At 37.7% G+C, this 18396-nt stretch overlaps 2 protein-coding genes across 6 annotated transcripts; one reads left to right on the top strand and one right to left on the bottom strand.

Moving 5' to 3' along the window:
* Positions 1-206: 206 nt before the first annotated feature.
* s100a10a (S100 calcium binding protein A10a) lies at positions 207-3877 on the bottom strand. Its single transcript, XM_065287709.2, has 4 exons — positions 3746-3877; positions 2121-2223; positions 1368-1533; positions 207-969 (listed from the first exon to the last, which is right to left on the bottom strand). The coding sequence occupies exons 3-4, from the start codon at positions 1506-1508 to the stop codon at positions 805-807; spliced, it is 306 nt and encodes a 101-aa protein (XP_065143781.1). The 5' UTR covers positions 1509-1533; positions 2121-2223; positions 3746-3877; the 3' UTR covers positions 207-804.
* On the top strand, positions 3819-17635 carry trim46b (tripartite motif containing 46b). Of its 5 annotated transcripts, XM_065287680.1 has the most exons (13): positions 3839-3948; positions 4116-4175; positions 6710-6965; positions 7055-7205; positions 8233-8431; positions 8549-8695; positions 8937-9032; positions 9109-9362; positions 9971-10092; positions 10212-10550; positions 12965-13194; positions 14590-14657; positions 14743-17635. In XM_065287680.1, exons 2-13 carry the CDS (start codon positions 4152-4154, stop codon positions 15173-15175), a joined length of 2319 nt encoding a protein of 772 aa, XP_065143752.1. In that variant the 5' UTR covers positions 3839-3948; positions 4116-4151; the 3' UTR covers positions 15176-17635. The 5 variants fall into 5 exon arrangements, with proteins under 5 accessions (XP_065143756.1, XP_065143759.1, XP_065143752.1 ...); XM_065287684.1 differs by lacking the exon at positions 4116-4175 and having other exon boundaries at positions 3819-3948; XM_065287672.2 differs by lacking the exon at positions 3839-3948 and having other exon boundaries at positions 4035-4175.
* The last annotated feature ends 761 nt before the right edge of the window (positions 17636-18396 follow it).

Raw genomic sequence — 18396 nt, 5'->3', positions numbered from 1 at the left:
ATTGCATTGTGAGCGAATCCTTCAAACATGGTAAGGAGCATCACATTTCCGGCTGACGTCAGAGGTATTCAGGCCAATCACAATGTACAGATTAGCTGGCCAGTCAGGGACACAGAGCTTTTCAAATTGATGAGTTTTTACAAAATCTGTGCATTTCAGGAAGATTTTTCTTCAAAAATATACGGTATGTGGAAAATAATGTTTTTTTTTAACCATAAACCACACACATTGTGTTATACCAAATACACAACATAACTTTGTTTTTTTAGCAATGAAATAGGTGCACTTTTATGAACATCATGTATTATGGCTATGGTCAATCATAAACATTGCTGTTTATGAGATGTAAATGGTTCAGTGTGTGTTTTACAATCACACACCCCTAACTTTTCTATCTGCCCACCACCCTGTTAATAACCCATCAGCTATGTGTTTGCACTGTAACCATTAACAGAGGTTTGCTACACACCCAAGTGTAAAAAAACAGTAATATTGTAGGACAACAAATAAACATAAATAGCTGAATATGAATTTCTCCACCTATCAGGCCTAAAATATAATTTAAAAAGGAAAATTATTAAAACATTCCCATTTCCTCAGAGTACCGTGTGAAGTACAAAGAACAAGCCAATAATCTCTTATCAGACACACCCAGTGTACTTTAACCCAGCAGTGAAGGAATTATATTTATGGTCCTTCCATTCTCATTCAAGCATACGGATCAACAAAAACTCTTAAGAAAAAATGTACACAATCAAACATTTTAATAGATGATAAAATCATCTTCTTTATAATGCTCTCTATTCATTTCCAGCTTTGCGTCTTCTTTAATCGCATCCTGTAGGATTCTTCACAGGCAATGGATAAACCCAACACTAAAGACACAAACTCTTCAAAGTTCACCTCTCCATCTCTGTTGGCATCCAGATCCTTCATTATTCTGTCTACTATAGTCGGGTCCTTCTGAGACTGCAGGAAAGATATCAAATGAAACTTCAGTTAGATTTAAAAAGGACAAATCAACCATTCCCTCTATAAACCAACAAATCTAACAAGATCTCAATCTTTCAGCTAGTCCAGAAATATGAAACGGCAACCAGTGTATAATGACACTTCACTTTTTTAATAAAAGGTTTGAGTTTTTCCAGCTACACATGTTTAATATGCTCATGAAATTAAGTATTCAACCATACAACCTTCTTAGATACAGAAATGGGTACTGACAACCCGCAGAAGTCCATAAAGTAAAAGTTTACTGGTGTAGAAGAATTTGTCCCCATCAAACACCATTTGGGTGAATTGTATGCACAAAATTGCTGCCTTAGGAGTTTTGATCAGAATTGAAGAAAATGATAGAAGAGCCTTACCTTTATAAACCCAGAAAGCTCGTTCTCCATCAGAGTTCGGAGTTCACGGCGGGTCAGGGTGCCGCTGGACCCCTCTTTTCCAGCGTACCGATGAAAAACCATGATCATGGACTCCATGGCCTGCTCTAAATCAGACGGCATGACTGCTCTCTGCTTGAATCCAGCACTTAAAAAAGATCAACATGTCTAACATTACAACACATGGCAGTTTATTCATGTTAAGTCATTTTAAAAATGCATCAGACATACTGTGAGTGACTTGACTGGAATCTTGAAAGAAAAGTTTTTGTTCACTGTACTGTGAACACGTAAATTTAAATATGGCAAATATGGATTTATGGATAGGCAGGTGCTTGTCTGCTGATTTATCTACATTAGAGCTAATAAGGAAACCAAATATTTACAGTTTAAAACAGTGTTTGGGTCTAACACCTGAATCATCTTCAAAAACTGTAAAATTTTAAATAATGTAAATTAAAACCAAATCCTTTCCTAGTTGCACCAGAAAGACAAATTATTTAAAAGGAAAGTTTGTACATTTCATTTGATTTGTTTATTTATCACATGAAAAATGTATGTTAGATAAACTAAAACACAGTAAACAATAAAAACCTGAAATAATACCCTCTTAATCAGTTTAAAACTTGTTTTGTCATCTAAATAGAAATCATTCATTCATCACTTCAATGCAATGTTTTCTAATAAAGTATAACATCCTGTCAAGCCAGTTTTAAAATTAATAAAAGAACTTACCTTTTGGATGTTCGAGTGAAGGTATCTGAGAAATGCTAGGTGTGCTTTCCAAAGACTTTATATGACCGAGCCCATGGGCAGGAGAATGTGTTATCAGGAGTTACTGAGCAACAACACAGCACAGTACACAACAATGCGGAAGTTATTATCTTCTGGAAGTTAAGTACTTTGTGTTTTTAACATAAAGGATGTAAACTTAACTCAAGGTAAAAATAATTATAGTCTTAGTTTGTTTGTTCTGTGCAAACAATGGCAACCGGCTGTCGACAACCCTTTATTAAAAATGTAGGCTACCATGTAAATGGTTGTGCTGACCATCGAACCTAACCAGCAATAATCCAATCAAAACATGAAAAGCAACGTCTCAATTTTTGATATATTTAAAAGGATAGTTCACTTTAAAATGAAAATTCTGTCATCATTTACTCATCCTCATGTTGTTTTAAACCTGTATGAATTTCTTTATTCTGATGAACACAAAAGAAGATATTTTAAGAAATGATGGTAAACACACAGCAGTAAGTGACCATAGACTTCCATAGTAGGAATAAAAAAATATGATGGAATTTAATGGATACCGTCAACTTTTTGCTTACCATCATTTATCAAAATATTTTCTTAGTCATTTATCACAATACTTCCAAAATATATTTTTCCTACTATGGATGTCAAGGTCACTTACTGCTGTGTGTTTACCATCATTTCTCAAAATATATTTTTTTTATACCATGGTCTGTTTAAATACTCAATTCTGATTGGCTGGAAGGTGTGCATTAAAACCGTTTAACGCACAGGTAGTTCCAGTCAGTTTGATTAAAGTTAGAAATTAATCCACTACTATAAACATTGGTAACAATAGTAACACAGTTACACTTGCAGAGAGAGCGAGAGAGAAATTTCCAACTGTTTGATTTTTGTTTTCATTTAATTTAATCCATTTCAATAAATGTAATGTGTCCTTATATAGTAATCGTGGTTAGAGACGTCGGTTTTATTTCACACTTTACATAATTCATTTAAATAAATGATTAGTTCAAATAAAGATTGCCTTGTCACTGTCAGTGTTGGCTGTCATTCATAAATTATTTAATGAATTTAAATAAATGTGATAATTCATTTAAATAAATGCAATACAATGGCACTACTTTATTTAAAGCGGACGGAGTGCGAGCCTTAACTTAAGAAGATGACCGTCATTTTTTACCTGTCGGTTAAAATTACACTGTAAACATTAATTACAGCTTTAACTTGGCAAATAACCAAGGTATAAGCGGGATAATCCACGGCTAGCCATGCATTAAAGGGTTTTAATGCACTTCGCAGAGGTGCTACGCGTCGGGTGGTTCTTCGCCTCTACGTCGTGCATTAAAACCCTTTAATGCATGGCTGGCCGTGGATTATCCCTTACGTGTTCATCAGAAAAAAGAAATTCATACAGGTTTAGAACAACATGAAGATGAGTAAATTATGACAGAATTTTCATTTTAAAGTGAACTATCCCTTTAATGTCGTTTGGCTGTAGCCCACTGTTTTGCTTGTTTAGTCATGTTTCAGATATGTTGTTTTATGGAAAACACATTTATCAACTTGAGTTGCTATATAAATATGCTATATAAATGTACAACCAGTGGAATGCTGCTGATGGAGCCGCGTACGTGCTCGTTGCCACAGAAACGAGATGAAGGCAGGAGGAGGCTCATTTAAAGGAACTCCGGTCGCGCAGCCATCCCACCAAGCCACAATTCATCCTGAAAAAGTCAATGGCGTCCAAAGGAGGATTTTCTTACTGAAATATGATAGTCGACTGTGAAGAAACGGAAAACAAGCGGTACGTGATTTTATTCGCATGAATGATACAGACTATTTAATGCGCATTTTGCGCGTTGCCATGTGATGTTAGCATGCGCTGTTTTAATAAATCTCATTTATTGAGCGGCTACAACTGGAAGCTGGCTGCACGTTTATCGTCATTAAATGTTTGTTGAATCGCGACAGTACTGATCCCATAATGAGCAAAGACATCATCCTGTAATGGCGACCAGATGTCAGGTGAAGGTAAGGGCGATGCCACGCACAACCATGCTAGAGTCATCTCTTAAGGTCAAACCTCCACCGCCTTTATTTGCTAGTAAATTGATATTAAATCTACGGTAACTATTGCAAGGTGAGGTGAAGTGTAAAATCGAGCGATGTTTCTAAATATTAACCGTGACTTTAAACTACTCAAGGCCTAACACGTGCTTTCTCTTTACATTTATGCTTTATTTATGCATTTAAGAAAGCAATTTGATTAAGAAAGTATGCGTTTTGATGACTAAATTAGATTTTTATATGCAGAGAAAGCTTGTCTGACGTGTACAGATATTCGTTATATTGCAAGATGACATTGTCATTGTAGGGGACAAGGTGGTGGAATGTGGTAAACAGCCATGTGGTTAATTATTTAACCACTAGTAAATAATAAACCTATAGGTTATGTATTTGAAAATCATGTTTCCCATTCAAAAACTGGAAAGTGCATTTAAAGGTATATGGGCCGGGGGTCTCACACTCATCCACACACCATCTCCATACGCTCACAAGATATTTGTGACACTGTCTGGGAAATCCAGACTAAAGTTTCATGAACTAATTTTGAGATTAGGAGCATCAAAGTTTGATTTCACTCATTTTTATTTTTTTTATCTTTGTCTTCTCCTTACTCAGTGAATATTAAAGATATCAAGGTTATTTTCACAGAATGTTCTTTGCATTATGTTGGATCATTTTATGTAAAAAAAAAAAACAGTATGTTCAAATTACTTAGCTAAGTTTTTACAGACAGAGTCACATTTGACCTCACACTCAACTTCTTACCCAAATTAAATGTATTACAGCATGGCCAGTCTATTAAATAAACAAACCTAGAGATAGATAGTGAAGAAGTCTTTAATTTATGTCAGTGTACATGTGTATGCACAGGACATTAAACTAAACACCATTCAACAAGCACCAGAAGTGCAAAACTGCCAGTAACTCTCCACTTGTCACTTAAAGAAATTAGAAAGACATACATAACTTATTATACAAGTTCAGCAGGTGGCGCAAGTCATCAATATTGTCCTCTCTCTGCTGACATTCACATTTTCAGCGTGTGGTCCTAGTCTATTCTTTAAAAGCTTTAATTGGAAACTACTTGCTAACTATTTCATAACTATCTATATCTGTTAAACATAAGTCCTAATATATATTTTTTGCTGTCTGTCCTGGCTAGCCCCCACCCACTGATTAACATAGAATTTGCATACAAATTGAAAATCAAAATAAGAACTAATAAATAAAAGAGAACTTAAAATTAAATTAATGTTAGATTTTTGTCGCTATTATTGCATGGACATGAATAAAAAGCTTTTTTAAAAAGTATTTTCACGTTTGCCTTTTAATTTTATTTGCCATACGGCAAAAAAATATATATTTCAAAATATACAAAAAAATGGCCAAAAAATATATTTGCGGAAATATGGAATATATTTACAAAAGATATTTTTCATTGATATATTTTTTGGCCATTTTTTATATTTTGAAATATATTTTTAAAATAAATAAATTTTAAAGCTTAAAAAATATATTTAGCCCTCCATATATTTCAATCCAAGGTAATATATTCACATCACAATGGAAGAAAAACTTTATGTAACAAACGTGTATAAAGTTTTAAATAAGTTAAAGGCGGGGTGCATGATTTTTAAAAAAACACTTTGGAAAAGGTAGTCTGCCGACTACCAAAACACACTTGTAGCCAATCAGCAGTAAGGGGCGTGTCTACTAACTGACATCATTGCCTGGGTTGCGCATGTGTGGGGCGGGTCTATCAAATGAAGGTCCAAATTCTATTGGGGTAGGGGCGTGTTTGTTTAGGTGATTTAAAATGTCAACATTGGCTTACAGCGATCATGGACCCCGCCTTTAAAATTAAATATATTTTTAACTTCAAAAATATACTTAATAATATTGACCTCTGGTTATAGGGTTTGGGGTAGGGCTATGATTGGTTGATGATAATGTTGTGCCAGGATCACCTACTTGGGTACATCACATATTATAAGTTGTGTTTTGCTCAAAGGAAATGATTGTTGCTTCTGAATGATGTAATAATATCTAACCCTGCCTGTCAAGTAATTTTTTGTGATTTACAGTTTTCTATATAAAATCATCCTACATAATGTAAAGAACATTCTGTGAAAATATAGCCTTTACAATATTGATATATCTTTAATATAGATGAGTTAAATCAAACTTTGATGCTCTAATCTCATAATTAGATTATGAGACTTCAGCCTGGATTTTACAAACAGGGTCACATTTATGCTCTTGCAGTTGATTGTTACTATAGCCTTAATTTGTAAGAATGTGCATCTAGCAATTTACAGCACATTTTATTCACCGGGAGCGACAAAGGATTAAGTGCTTAGCTCAAGGGCAGGGTAATGACAGCAGTTTTGTGAGCGGGCCTCAAACCAGCAACCTTCTGCTTTCGGCTCTGACTTTAAGCCACCACATCACTGTCATTTGCTAAAGCTCTTTCCTTTACCATCTATTCCTATTTTCAGTCCAATATGAAGAGTATGGAGCAGGAATTGCTGTGTCCGGTGTGCAAGGACATCGTAAAGCAACCCATAGTGCTTCCCTGCCTGCACAGCGTGTGTTTAATGTGTGCCTCCGAGGTGCTGATTCAGAGCGGGTACCCCCAGCCCGAGCTCCCTCCGGAGCCCAACTCACCCGCGTCCACACCTAACACACGATCCCCTCGCCAGATGCGCAGACCTATGCCCAAATCTGACCGCGTTGACCGGTTGTTGCGCTCAGGTGTGTAAAGACAATTAATAGAGAATATTACATAAACACATGCATGAATGAATAAATCCTTATAAATCTATGTGTGTGTGTTCACATAGGTTCTGGGACATACCCAGGTCGCAGGCGAAAGGAGGGTCCTCCAACACTCATGCGCTTCCCTTGCGTCCCCTGTGGCCGAGATGTGGAATTAGGTGAGAGGGGATTGGCCGAGTGCATGAGGAATCTCACGCTGGAGAGGATCGTTGAAAGGTAACCTCAAATATACACTTATTACATTGTTACGCATTAGCAGAAGTGAGGAAAAACAATAGCAGTAGTATGAGAAGTGCTATACGAGGTTATTTTCAGCTTACAAATGTCCAACACTTCTTAGAGACATAGGTACGTTTACATGCAACCAAATAATCAGCTTGTAATCGTATTGACGGCTTAATCGGATTGAAATGCCTTCATTGGATGGACATTTCATATGGATTGAAAAGGGGTGGTGTACTGTTGTCCGATCTGTGATTCGATCATCAGGAGAAAAGTATGCATGTTAACGCGTGAAACGAAGTATTTTCTCAATCGGATGCAAAAACACATTGCACTTAAAGGGATAGTTCACCCAAAAATGAAAATAATGACTCACCCTCATGTCGTTCCAAACTTTTAAGACTCCGTTCATCTTCGGAACACAGTTTAAAATGTTTTATATTTAGTCCGAGAGCTTGTTATATTGAAAATCTACGTACTAGGCCTACGGTATACTGTCCATGTCCAGAAAGGTTATAAAAGCATCCTCAAAGTAGTCCAGTAACATCAACGGGCCAGTTAGAATGTGTTGAAGCATCGAAAATACATTTTGGTCCAAAAATAACAAAAATTACGAATTTATTCAGCTTTTTTTCCGCGTCTGTTGTGAAGCGCATGCACGAGACTTCAAGTCACGTGACTGCAGTGACACGGATGACGTGTTATCCTCAGACATGTTTGCAAAGTTTTATTTTTTTTCAAACTTACAGCGTGCGTCTCCCTCAGACTGTAAACGAAGCCCAGGCGCACAAAAAAACAAAAAAGGCAAAAAAAAAAAAACAGCTGGGGCGCACCAGATAACACGTCAGTCACGTCATACGTCATCCACGTCACTGCAGTCACATTTTAAGTATACAAATGTACAATTACGGAGGCACATAAGAGGTAGAATTAAAGTCCTTTACAAGATCACGGCTGTAGATTATTTCTAAATTTGTGTTACTGATTATTTCCCCCCGTAACATCTTCACTCTCTCTATAGGTACAGGCACACAGTAAGTTTGGGCAGTGTTGCTGTCATGTGTCAATTCTGTAAACCGCCTCAGGCCCTGGAGGCCACTAAAGGTTGTGCTGACTGCAGAGCAAGCTTCTGTAATGAGTGTTTTAAACTCTATCACCCTTGGGGCACTCCCCGCGCCCAGCATGAACATGTTCAGCCCACCTTAAACTTTAGGCCAAAGGTGAGTTACTTCTTCATTCAATCTTCAACTATAACCCTCATACCTTGAGGTCAAGCCTATGACGTGAAGCACTAATCCTGTATCATTTCAATATGTGTCATGCTGCACACTTTTTAGGTGTTGACATGCCCAGAACACGACCAGGAGAAGCTGCAGTTCTACTGTAAGTCCTGCCAGATGCTTCTCTGTGGCCTCTGCAAACTGCGGAGAGTTCACACAGGTCACAAGATCGCACCCGTCACCCAGGCCTATCAGACTCTTAAGGTATGTACTAGTAAATTTGGCTATTATGGTGGTTTACTAGCACTGGTGTAGAGAAGTGTCAAATACATCAGTAAACAGCATCAACAGTGCCACCTAATGGCAATACATATTCACTGCATTTATTTTTCTAATTTAACCTCAGTAAAATAATTTATTGAGTTTAATCAAGTTTATTTCTGTTCACAGTTTTGCTTATTTTTTGGATTTTAAAATTATTTACATGTGTGCTTTGTGTAAATAGGACAAGATAACCAAGGAGATGAATTACATTATGTCCAATCAGGACATGGTGTTGACTCAGATCACACAGCTGGAGAACGCCATCACTCAAACCGAGGTACGCCCACTTTACCCATCTCTGTCACAAAAAGAAAAGCAGGTATTTGATTGGCTGAGCAATCGTGTGCGTGCAGGTAAACAGCGTATCGGCCAAAGAGCAGCTCTCTCACAGCGTGAAGGAGATCATGGCATTGCTAACCGAGCGGCAGGCGATGCTGGCCGAGGCTCTGGAAAGCTCACGGCAGAGAAGGGCGGAGGCATTGTCCGATCAGGTGGCAGAAAAACGCAGTATGCTGGAGCACGCCAGCCTGATGGCTTTTACTCAAGAGCTGCTGAAAGAAAATGACCCGTCCAGCTTTGTTCATGCAGCCAGGATGACGCATAACAGGTAAGACAGATATCTTACTTAGATTCAGTGGCGCCCGGTGACTTCTTTTTCGACGGCGCTCGATCCGAAGTTCGTCACAACATGTATGTAGCCCGTCATGTGTGTGGTTCGTAATTTCAAAATATGTGTTCTGCGCGTCGAGTGATCCTGTGTGCATTACGTGTCTTGTTAAAATAAGTGCCTGCTGCAGACGCGTCGAAAGGGTTTATGATAAAAGAGACGCTCGCGTTTGCCAGATACTCACATAATCGCATAATCAGAGTTTACTGTTAAGGGAGTGTCTTGCGTGTATTCGGTGAACGTGAGCGTCTCTTTTATCGTAAACGGTTTTGACGCGTGTGCAGCAGACACTTATTTTGACAAAACACGTGATGCACATGGTTCACATGACGCAACAAACACAAATTTTGAAAACACGAGCAACACACATGACACGCCGAACACTTAATTTTGAATTTGCGCCCCTCAGATGAGCAGTCACGAGCCACCACTGCTTAGATTTAGACATTAGCTTGGATTCAGTACCTGAACATTTGATAGGTGATCTCTCTCTTTCTATATCTTTCTGTTTGTCTCTCTCTCTCTCTCTCTCTCTCTCTCACTCTCAGATTGGCCCAGTCCATTGAATCTATGCAGCGTTTCTCTCTTTCAGCGGATCCTTCGTTCCGTCACTTCCAACTTGATGTTTCGAGAGAGCTCAAACTCCTCACAGACCTGAACTTTATTCAGGGTGGGAAAAACATACAAACAAAACTTAAACACTTCTTCATTTGCACACACCCTAAAGCAATCGCAAAACCTAAAATGTCCCATACCCCGATCCTAACCAATCTCCAAATTTCCCTTCAGCCCCTCTCGCACCTGTGATCGACACCCAGCGGACTCTTGCGTACGATCAGCTCTTTCTGTGTTGGCGCTTGCCACAAGACTCCACTCCCGCCTGGCATTTCTCGGTGGAGTTCCGTCGACGTGGGGTGGTGCCAGGGGGCGGGGCAAGAGGTGGTATCCGCGGGGGATTGGCCGCTGCTCGCTGGGGCTGGCAGAGGTTGGATGAGGTGACCGGGACCTGTGCAGTGATTGACAGACTGGAGATGGACAGTGTTTACGTCCTGAGGGTCAGAGGCTGCAATAAGGCGGGCTTCGGTGAATATAGCGAGGAAGTATATTTACACACACCGCCAGCTCCAGGTGAGGACATTAGATACATTAACACATAAATGTCAACGTGTGTATGTAAAGACCCTTTAAAGTCAACATGAAATGTTAATTGATTTTAACAGGACAATAAGAATGAATGTAGGGTGGAACTTAATTTTATGTTTAGGAATTGATTGGATGGTGCCTGAAAAGGAAAGGTATAGGTTCAATTACATTTTAATGAAAGACTACATAAGTGATAATGTATAGACAGCTGGTTGTTATCGCAGAAATAAGCCCTTGTATCACACTGAAGGGGCTCATTTCACGATAACAACCAGCTTATTTGCCTGTACATTGTCTCGCTTATTACACGGCTTTTTATCTCATTAAGGTAAGGAGCATTAAATATTGATTTGAAATATTTTATTTGCTCATATTTAACGAATGCAGGCCTTCTGTGAGAAAAACCTGTTTATTTTTGGTTTTAAGATAAGACAAGAAGTTCAAATGTCACGAAGACACTATTTGGTTGAATTATTTGTAAATATAATGTCATATGTGTTATTAAAAGACATAAATATTAAATTTTTGTCAAAATGATTTGCAGCATGTGTTAGTTTTGAGCAGTTGTTATCTGGGAATATGTAGCGACTGGCCAATCAGAATCAAGCATTCCAACGAGCCGTGTAATAACTATCAATAAGAAATCTTTCTAATAGGGCTGTAAAAAGATTAAGCATGATTAATCGCATACAAAATAAGAGTTAGTTTTTACATAATATGAGTAATGTGAATACACTGTGTGTAATTATGTATATAAATACACACACATGCATGTACGTATTAAATTTTTTTTTTAAATGTATGTGTGTGTGTATATATATATATATATATATATATATATATATATATATATATATATATATATATAAATTTTCTTAAATTTATACATATCTGTGTGTATTTAATCTATTTATACATAATAATTACAGATAATACACACAAAAATATATTATGCAAAAAACAAACTTTTATTTTGTATGCGATTAATCGCAATTAATCTTTTGACATCCCTACTTTCTAAATATGACTAATATGTATAAACAAAGTAAATAGAGTAAATTTTGTGTTCATGTTGACTTTAAGTCATTGCCCAAATGCAATTCACTCATAATTGTGCTCACTTTTTTTCTCTTTCTTCTTTTTATTCATTCCCATCTCTCACTCTCTTTACCTCTTTGTTTTTCCATGTTTTGATCGACAGCTTTATTGACAGTAGCTCTGCCCTTTTTTGATTTTATAGCCCTTAAACCTCCTTCTGTTGGACACCTTATCCTTTGTTTGTATTTTTTCTTGTTTATATTTTCCTCATTTTTTCATTGTATGAATCATTTCATATTAATTCACATGTATGTTTATTTTCAATATAAACCTTTTGACTTTAGTGTAATCTTTTGATCTGCTCTAAATGTTGACCCATCAGTTTTGTAGATATGGGCACAAATAAACCTTAATGCTGCATAACATTTATTAATCACATTAAATGGACGCCCATGTTACAAATAATAAACCAAGGTTTGCAACGTTCAGTCAAAAGGCAGACGTTCATGGCTAAATATTGATATAAAGCTGATATAAAAATGTTTTCAGCTGCAGCGACTGTTCGAACCCTTAATTAAATAAAAAATATATAATTAAAAGTAAAACACATGCGGTGTGACACAAAGTTATTTACACCTACTGCGCTGCCAACAAATCAGATCATTTACACCCTTAAATGAAAAATCGCTTCTGATAATTTTAAAATGATCAATTTATCAATTTTAAAATTCTAGGCCTTAAAGGTATAGTACACCCAAAAATTCTGTCATCATTTACTCATCCTCATGTTGTTTAAACCATTATGAGTTTTTTTATTCTGTTGAACACAAAATAAGATATTTTAGTAAATTATGATAATTGACAGCACCCATTGACTTCCATGGTATTTGCTTTTCCTACTATGGAAGTCAATAGGTATCTTCAATTGTCTGCTTACCATCATTTATCAAAATATCTTATTATATTCATCAGAATAAAGAAATTCATACAGGTTTAGAACAACATGAGGATGAGAAAAAAGTACAAAATTTAAATTTTTAGGTGAACTATCCCTTTAATGTAATTAACTATCTGCCTTTTTACTGGAAAGCAAATCGTCTTCCTTTTCTTAGCCTTGCTTTTCTCCCTGCTGTTCCCTTTACTTCTTGTTTAATGTTTTCCTGATTGCTGTTGTCCTTCTTTTGCCAATGCCTTCTACTCTATACTTCTTTCTTTTCCACCCCTTCCTACATCCCTCTGTGTGGTGTCTCCAACCCCTTATCTTCTTTCCTATCCTCCTTAAAATTTCTCTTGTATTACCTTGCTGTTGCATCCCCCCTTTCCTGTATTTTTGTCTTTGCCCCGGCTCCCACTTCCGGCAGTGTTGAATTTTTACCTGGACTCTCGATGGGGTCTGCACGCGGATAGACTGGTGGTGAGTAAGGAACAGCGTTGCGCCCGCAGCATTCCCGGACTCTCCCTGCTGCAGGGCGCCGACCGGACGCTCACTTCCTGTCACCTGACTGCAGACTTGCTGGTGGGTGATGTGGCCATAACTCAAGGCCGACACTATTGGGCGTGTTCAATTGAGCCTGGCTCCTACCTGGTCAAGGCAAGTTATAGAACAGAGATTACGATGTGCATTTGATGCAGCTCAATTGTTATAGCATATCCATAAAATCAGTGTTAATTTTAGCAGCAAATTCTGATTTAGTCTTAGTCTTAGTCTTTTGAATAACACACCATTTAGTTTTAGTCTTATTTTAGTCATCTGAAATCTTTTAGTTTTAGTCTAGTTTTAGTCGACGAAATATCATAAGAGTTTTAGTCTAGTCTTAAGTTTTTTAGTCTGTTATGGAATGGTATTAAGGTTTGAATATGCAATACAGACACAGATTTAATGATTGTTATAGAAAACACGTATTTTATTTTATTCTTAATGTCAAAAAAACTGACCGTGGCTTTTTCACCAAAAAAAATATCACATAAAATAAGCATAAGGCCCGCTCTACCTAAAAATATACATGGTCCCTGAAAAAGATATGCCTTCTCCCTAAATGACATGCACACACAGATACACACGCGGGCAGACACACAGACAGAGACACACACACGCACTTACGCACGCACTTTGTCCAGTCATGTAAAACCACAACATCTACTATAATAGTAACGTTACACATTTCATTCAATTTGAGGACACTGAATATTTATACTCAGTATTAATTCAGACAACCCAATACAATCAATACAGTTCAGATGTGTATTCCTTTCGTTTCTATGTTATACCAAGTTTAGCGAAAACACTGTGGTTTATCTGATAAAATAACCTTAGCGTGTATGCTTACCTTCGCATGTATTTCTGGATGAGTCGTCTTTACAGGCTGTCGTCTTGTCATATTTGAAGTGTGACCAGATTAGACGCTAGCTCTGACATTGTTGTTGTTAATGAGACATGTCTTCGGACCGGGTGCACCGCAAAACGTTAGCGTGTTGCTAACGAGCGAAGTCAACTGAAATCAGCCAAAGCTGGGAACTAAGACTGTACAACTAAATATAATGTAAACAACCTGTTGTGAAAACAAACTTTGCCGCGGGTTTTCAAAATGACTCTGCCGACTGCTGCCTGTGTAGATCAACCTACCCTCAAAGATTCGCTCTGATTGGATTTCTTCCCAACTGTCCCACAAAATGAGTAGCTCTGATTGGATCTCTTCTCCATTCGTCCCTCCCTAACATTTTCGTCTTATTTTTATTCGTTGACTTAAGTGTCAGTTATATTTCGTTACAGTCTTCGTCATCATATATGATTTTATTTAGTTTTTATTTAGTTTTCGTCCGTGAAAAAGGTTCGTTGACGAATATTTTTCGTCATCGTCTTCGTCAACGAAATTAACACTGCATAAAATGTAAATTTAACACACATTAATTTTGGCAATAATTCCTCTTCCTATTTTCTTACAGTTTTTGCTGTATTTCACTTGTCTTTGTTTTTTCTGCCTTGCAGGTTGGTGTAGGTTCAGAATCCAAACTTCAAGAATGGTTTCATCTTCCCCAGGACATGGCAAGCCCACGGTAAGAGCAAGGGCATGGTTGCAATCCTCTTCTGTCATGCTTTAAACTATCCTAAACATCACTGAATCCACCCAACTCCTCCTAGATATGATCCTGACAGTGGCCATGACAGCGGGGCAGAAGATTCGTCTGATTCCCCTCCACCCTTCTCTTTCCTCACAATGGGCATGGGTAAAATCTATCTGCCCCCCTCTGCCAACTCCCATCAGGGAAATGCCAATTACAGAGAGTCCGGCTTTACCAACGGCCCTTCATCTCCGACCGGTGTGACCTATCCTCTGCCTCCGAGGCTGGGAGTGTGTCTTGATTTTGAGAAAGGACGTGTCACGTTTTATGATGCCCACTCTCTCCGCCCACTCTGGGAGGGACCCGTGGACTGCTCCGCCCCTGTGTGCCCCGCATTCTGTTTCATTGGAGGCGGAGCTATACAGCTACAGGAACTGGTAGCTAATCGCAATGCGAATCAAACCCCCGTAAGGAGAGTCACCATTCAATCACGCGTTACTAAACTGAACTGATGTGACTGAATTGCCATACCAGAGCCTTTGATTGATTATTGTTTTTATATTGCAGTTTTAAGGTTTTTAATTGTATCCCACATGAAATATGTATGCTTATTTCTTTTTATCTGACATTATCTTGATAAGAGGCCTTTATTGCTGCACTGCTTGCCTGCTTGCTGAATTATAAATTCCTTCCAATGATTTAATAGATGCCACGTATTTGAAAGTAGTTAAAATTGCATACCCAGACATACACTCACTCAAAGGATTATTAGGAACACCATACTAAAACTGTGTTTGACACCCTTTCGCCATTAGAACTGTCTTAATTCTACGTGGCATTAATTCAACAAGGTGCTGAATATGTTGGCCCATATTGATAGCATAGCATCCTGCAGTTGATGGAGATTTGTGGGATGCACATCCAGGGCACGAAGCTCCCGTTCCACCACATCCCAAAGATGCTCTATTGGGTTGAGATCTGGTGACTGTGGGGGGCATTTTAGGACAGTGAACTCATTGTCATGTTCAAGAAACCAATTTGAAATGACTCGAGCTTTGTGACATGGTGCATTATCCTGTTGGAAGTAGCCATCAGAGGATGGGTACATGGTGGTCATAAAGGGATGGACATGGTCAGTAACAATGCTCAGGTAGGCCGTGGCATTTAAACGATACCCAACTGGCACTAAGGGGCCTAAAGCGTGCCAAGAAAACATCCCCCACACCATTACACCACCACCACCAGCCTGCACAGTTGTAACAAGGCATGATGGATCCATGTTCTCATTCGGTTTACGCCAAATTCGGAGAAATTGAGACTCATCAGACCAGGCAACATTTTTCCAGTCTTCAACTGTCCAATTTTGGTGAGCTCCTGCAAATTGTAGCCTCTTTTTCCTATTTGTAGTGGAGATGAGTGGTATCCGGTGGGGTCTTCTGCTGTTGTAGCCCATCCGCCTCAAGGTTGTGCATGTTGTGGCTTCACAAATGCTTTGCTGCATACCTTGGTTGTAACGAGTGGTTTATTTCAGTCAAAGTTGCTCTTCTGTCAGCTTGAATCAGTCGACCCATTCTCCTCTGACCTCTAGCATCAACAAGGCATTTTCGCCCACAGGACTGCCGCATACTGGATGTTTTTCCCTTTTCACACCATTCTTTGTAAACCCTAGAAATGGTTGTGCATGAAAATCCCAGTAACGGAGCAGATTGTAAAATACTCAGACGGGCCCGTTTGGCACCAACAACCATGCCACGCTCAAAATTGCTTAAATCACCTTTCTTTCCCATTCTGACATTCAGTTTGAAGTTCAGGAGATGACTTGTCTTGACCAGGACCACACCCCTAAATGCATTGAAGCAACTGCCATGTGATTGGTTGATTAGATAATTGCATTAATGAGAAATTGGACAGGTGTTCCTAATAATCCTTTTGGTGAGTGTATATGTGTGACCTTAGACAACAAAACAACTCGGGTTGCGTATGTAACCCTTGTTCCCTGGGAAGGGAAAGAAACGCTGCAGCGCAAGTTCCCTCAAAAGGGATCCAATCATAAGCGTACATTTTTTGAAATTGAGATTTATACATCATCTGAAATAAGCTTTCCATTGATGTACAAACTAAATATTGAGGAAATTGCCTTTAAAGTTGTCCAAATATAGCAACACAACTTATGATATATAAATTTTTTATATATTTACGGTAGGAAACATAATATCCTAATGATTTTTGGCATAAAAGAAAAATCTATAATTTTGAATCATACAATGTATTTTTGGCTTTTTCTACAAATATACCCGTACTACTTATGACTGGTTTTGTAGTCTAGGGTCACATATAAATTATTCTGTATATATTTAGCATATATGCAAAACATTTAGATTCACTAACTTGGCAAACTCACTGTATCAGTGTTGTTGTCTTCAAGTTTTTATATTTGCTAATTAATCTCCAAATAGAGCCGAAACTCCAGACTGTTACACAAGGCCTAATTTTGTAACCCAAATTACATGGTTAACATCTGCCATATTACCCCTCTAGCCTTGTGCTTTCAGGACCGACCTGTTAAACTCTTTCAGCTGTCGACTGGAACATTTACTAAAATATTTACTTGACGTAAGTCTAACAGCAGACCAAATGCTTCTTGCTGCTTTTTCTTCTCAGATTGTAAAGGGTCTTGATTTGTCTGATAAAATTGTGGCTTCTAGGCTGCTGTAAGTCTATGAAAGTATTTATCTCATTGCTAAACAAACTTTTTTTTGTTTTTTTTTAGAAGTGTATGTTATTGGAAAATTGGAAAATATTTAAAACTAATGAGTTAAGGCAAAATCTCCAATGCAATAGATTAAAAGTGCACTGCTTAATATTTATGCGATTTGAAGTGTGTGTGTGTGTGTTTATGTGTGTAATGCACTATATAAATCCACTATTGTAAGTCACCTTATGCAAATTCATACTAAAGCTTGTAGAGAATATTTTTTAAGAGTTGTTTATTGATTTTAATCCAGCTGTGCTTCTCTGGAATGGCTTCTTCTTGAAATCTTTTTTGGAAAGGATGATGGCTGGGCCTTTAATGCCACTTATTACACAAATAAAAATCTGAAAATTAAATATATATGTTTTCTATTCACATTATGTATTTACATGTATATACTGTATATTTGTATTTTAAATGGTGCATTACTTCATTCTTACCAATAGGGGTCAGCAGATTACTCATTTCTATTTCTATTGAGGATGGTGCCACTTTTTTCTTTTAGCTACACAGAGGACATTCAGCTTGCATGATAAACTTAGATATTATTTTCATTTTGGATTTATGGTGCACTTTTATTTAGATATTTTTTTTAAATATAAAAAGCAAAGAAAGAAAAACATGACCTTTTTAAGCAGCATATGGCTGAGATGGATTGACTCAATTAAGCAAAGAAACGATATCATTAATATAAAACAGAACATTTTTGCACGTAATGTACATTGTTTATTATTTAACATCAAAATGAAACACGCAGCACATTTTCCTTTCTACAGTTTATACACATTTCATCAATTATCCTGCCAACGTTTTGATGTCAGGCTGTTACTATGCAGATATGCATGCTCGTATGCCGCTCTTACTTCTTATATGAAAATGCACACATGTCTTTAATTGCTGCCATATTGGTTAAAAACCAGAACGTCGAGTGGTTAGGTATGTTTCAGCTTAGAAAGACCCTTTGAGAAATTATAAGCCGAA

The sequence above is a fragment of the Paramisgurnus dabryanus genome, chromosome 19, assembly GCF_030506205.2.
Source record: "Paramisgurnus dabryanus chromosome 19, PD_genome_1.1, whole genome shotgun sequence".
Classification (NCBI taxonomy): domain Eukaryota; kingdom Metazoa; phylum Chordata; class Actinopteri; order Cypriniformes; family Cobitidae; genus Paramisgurnus; species Paramisgurnus dabryanus.
This window is presented reverse-complemented; position numbering and strand designations above follow the sequence as displayed.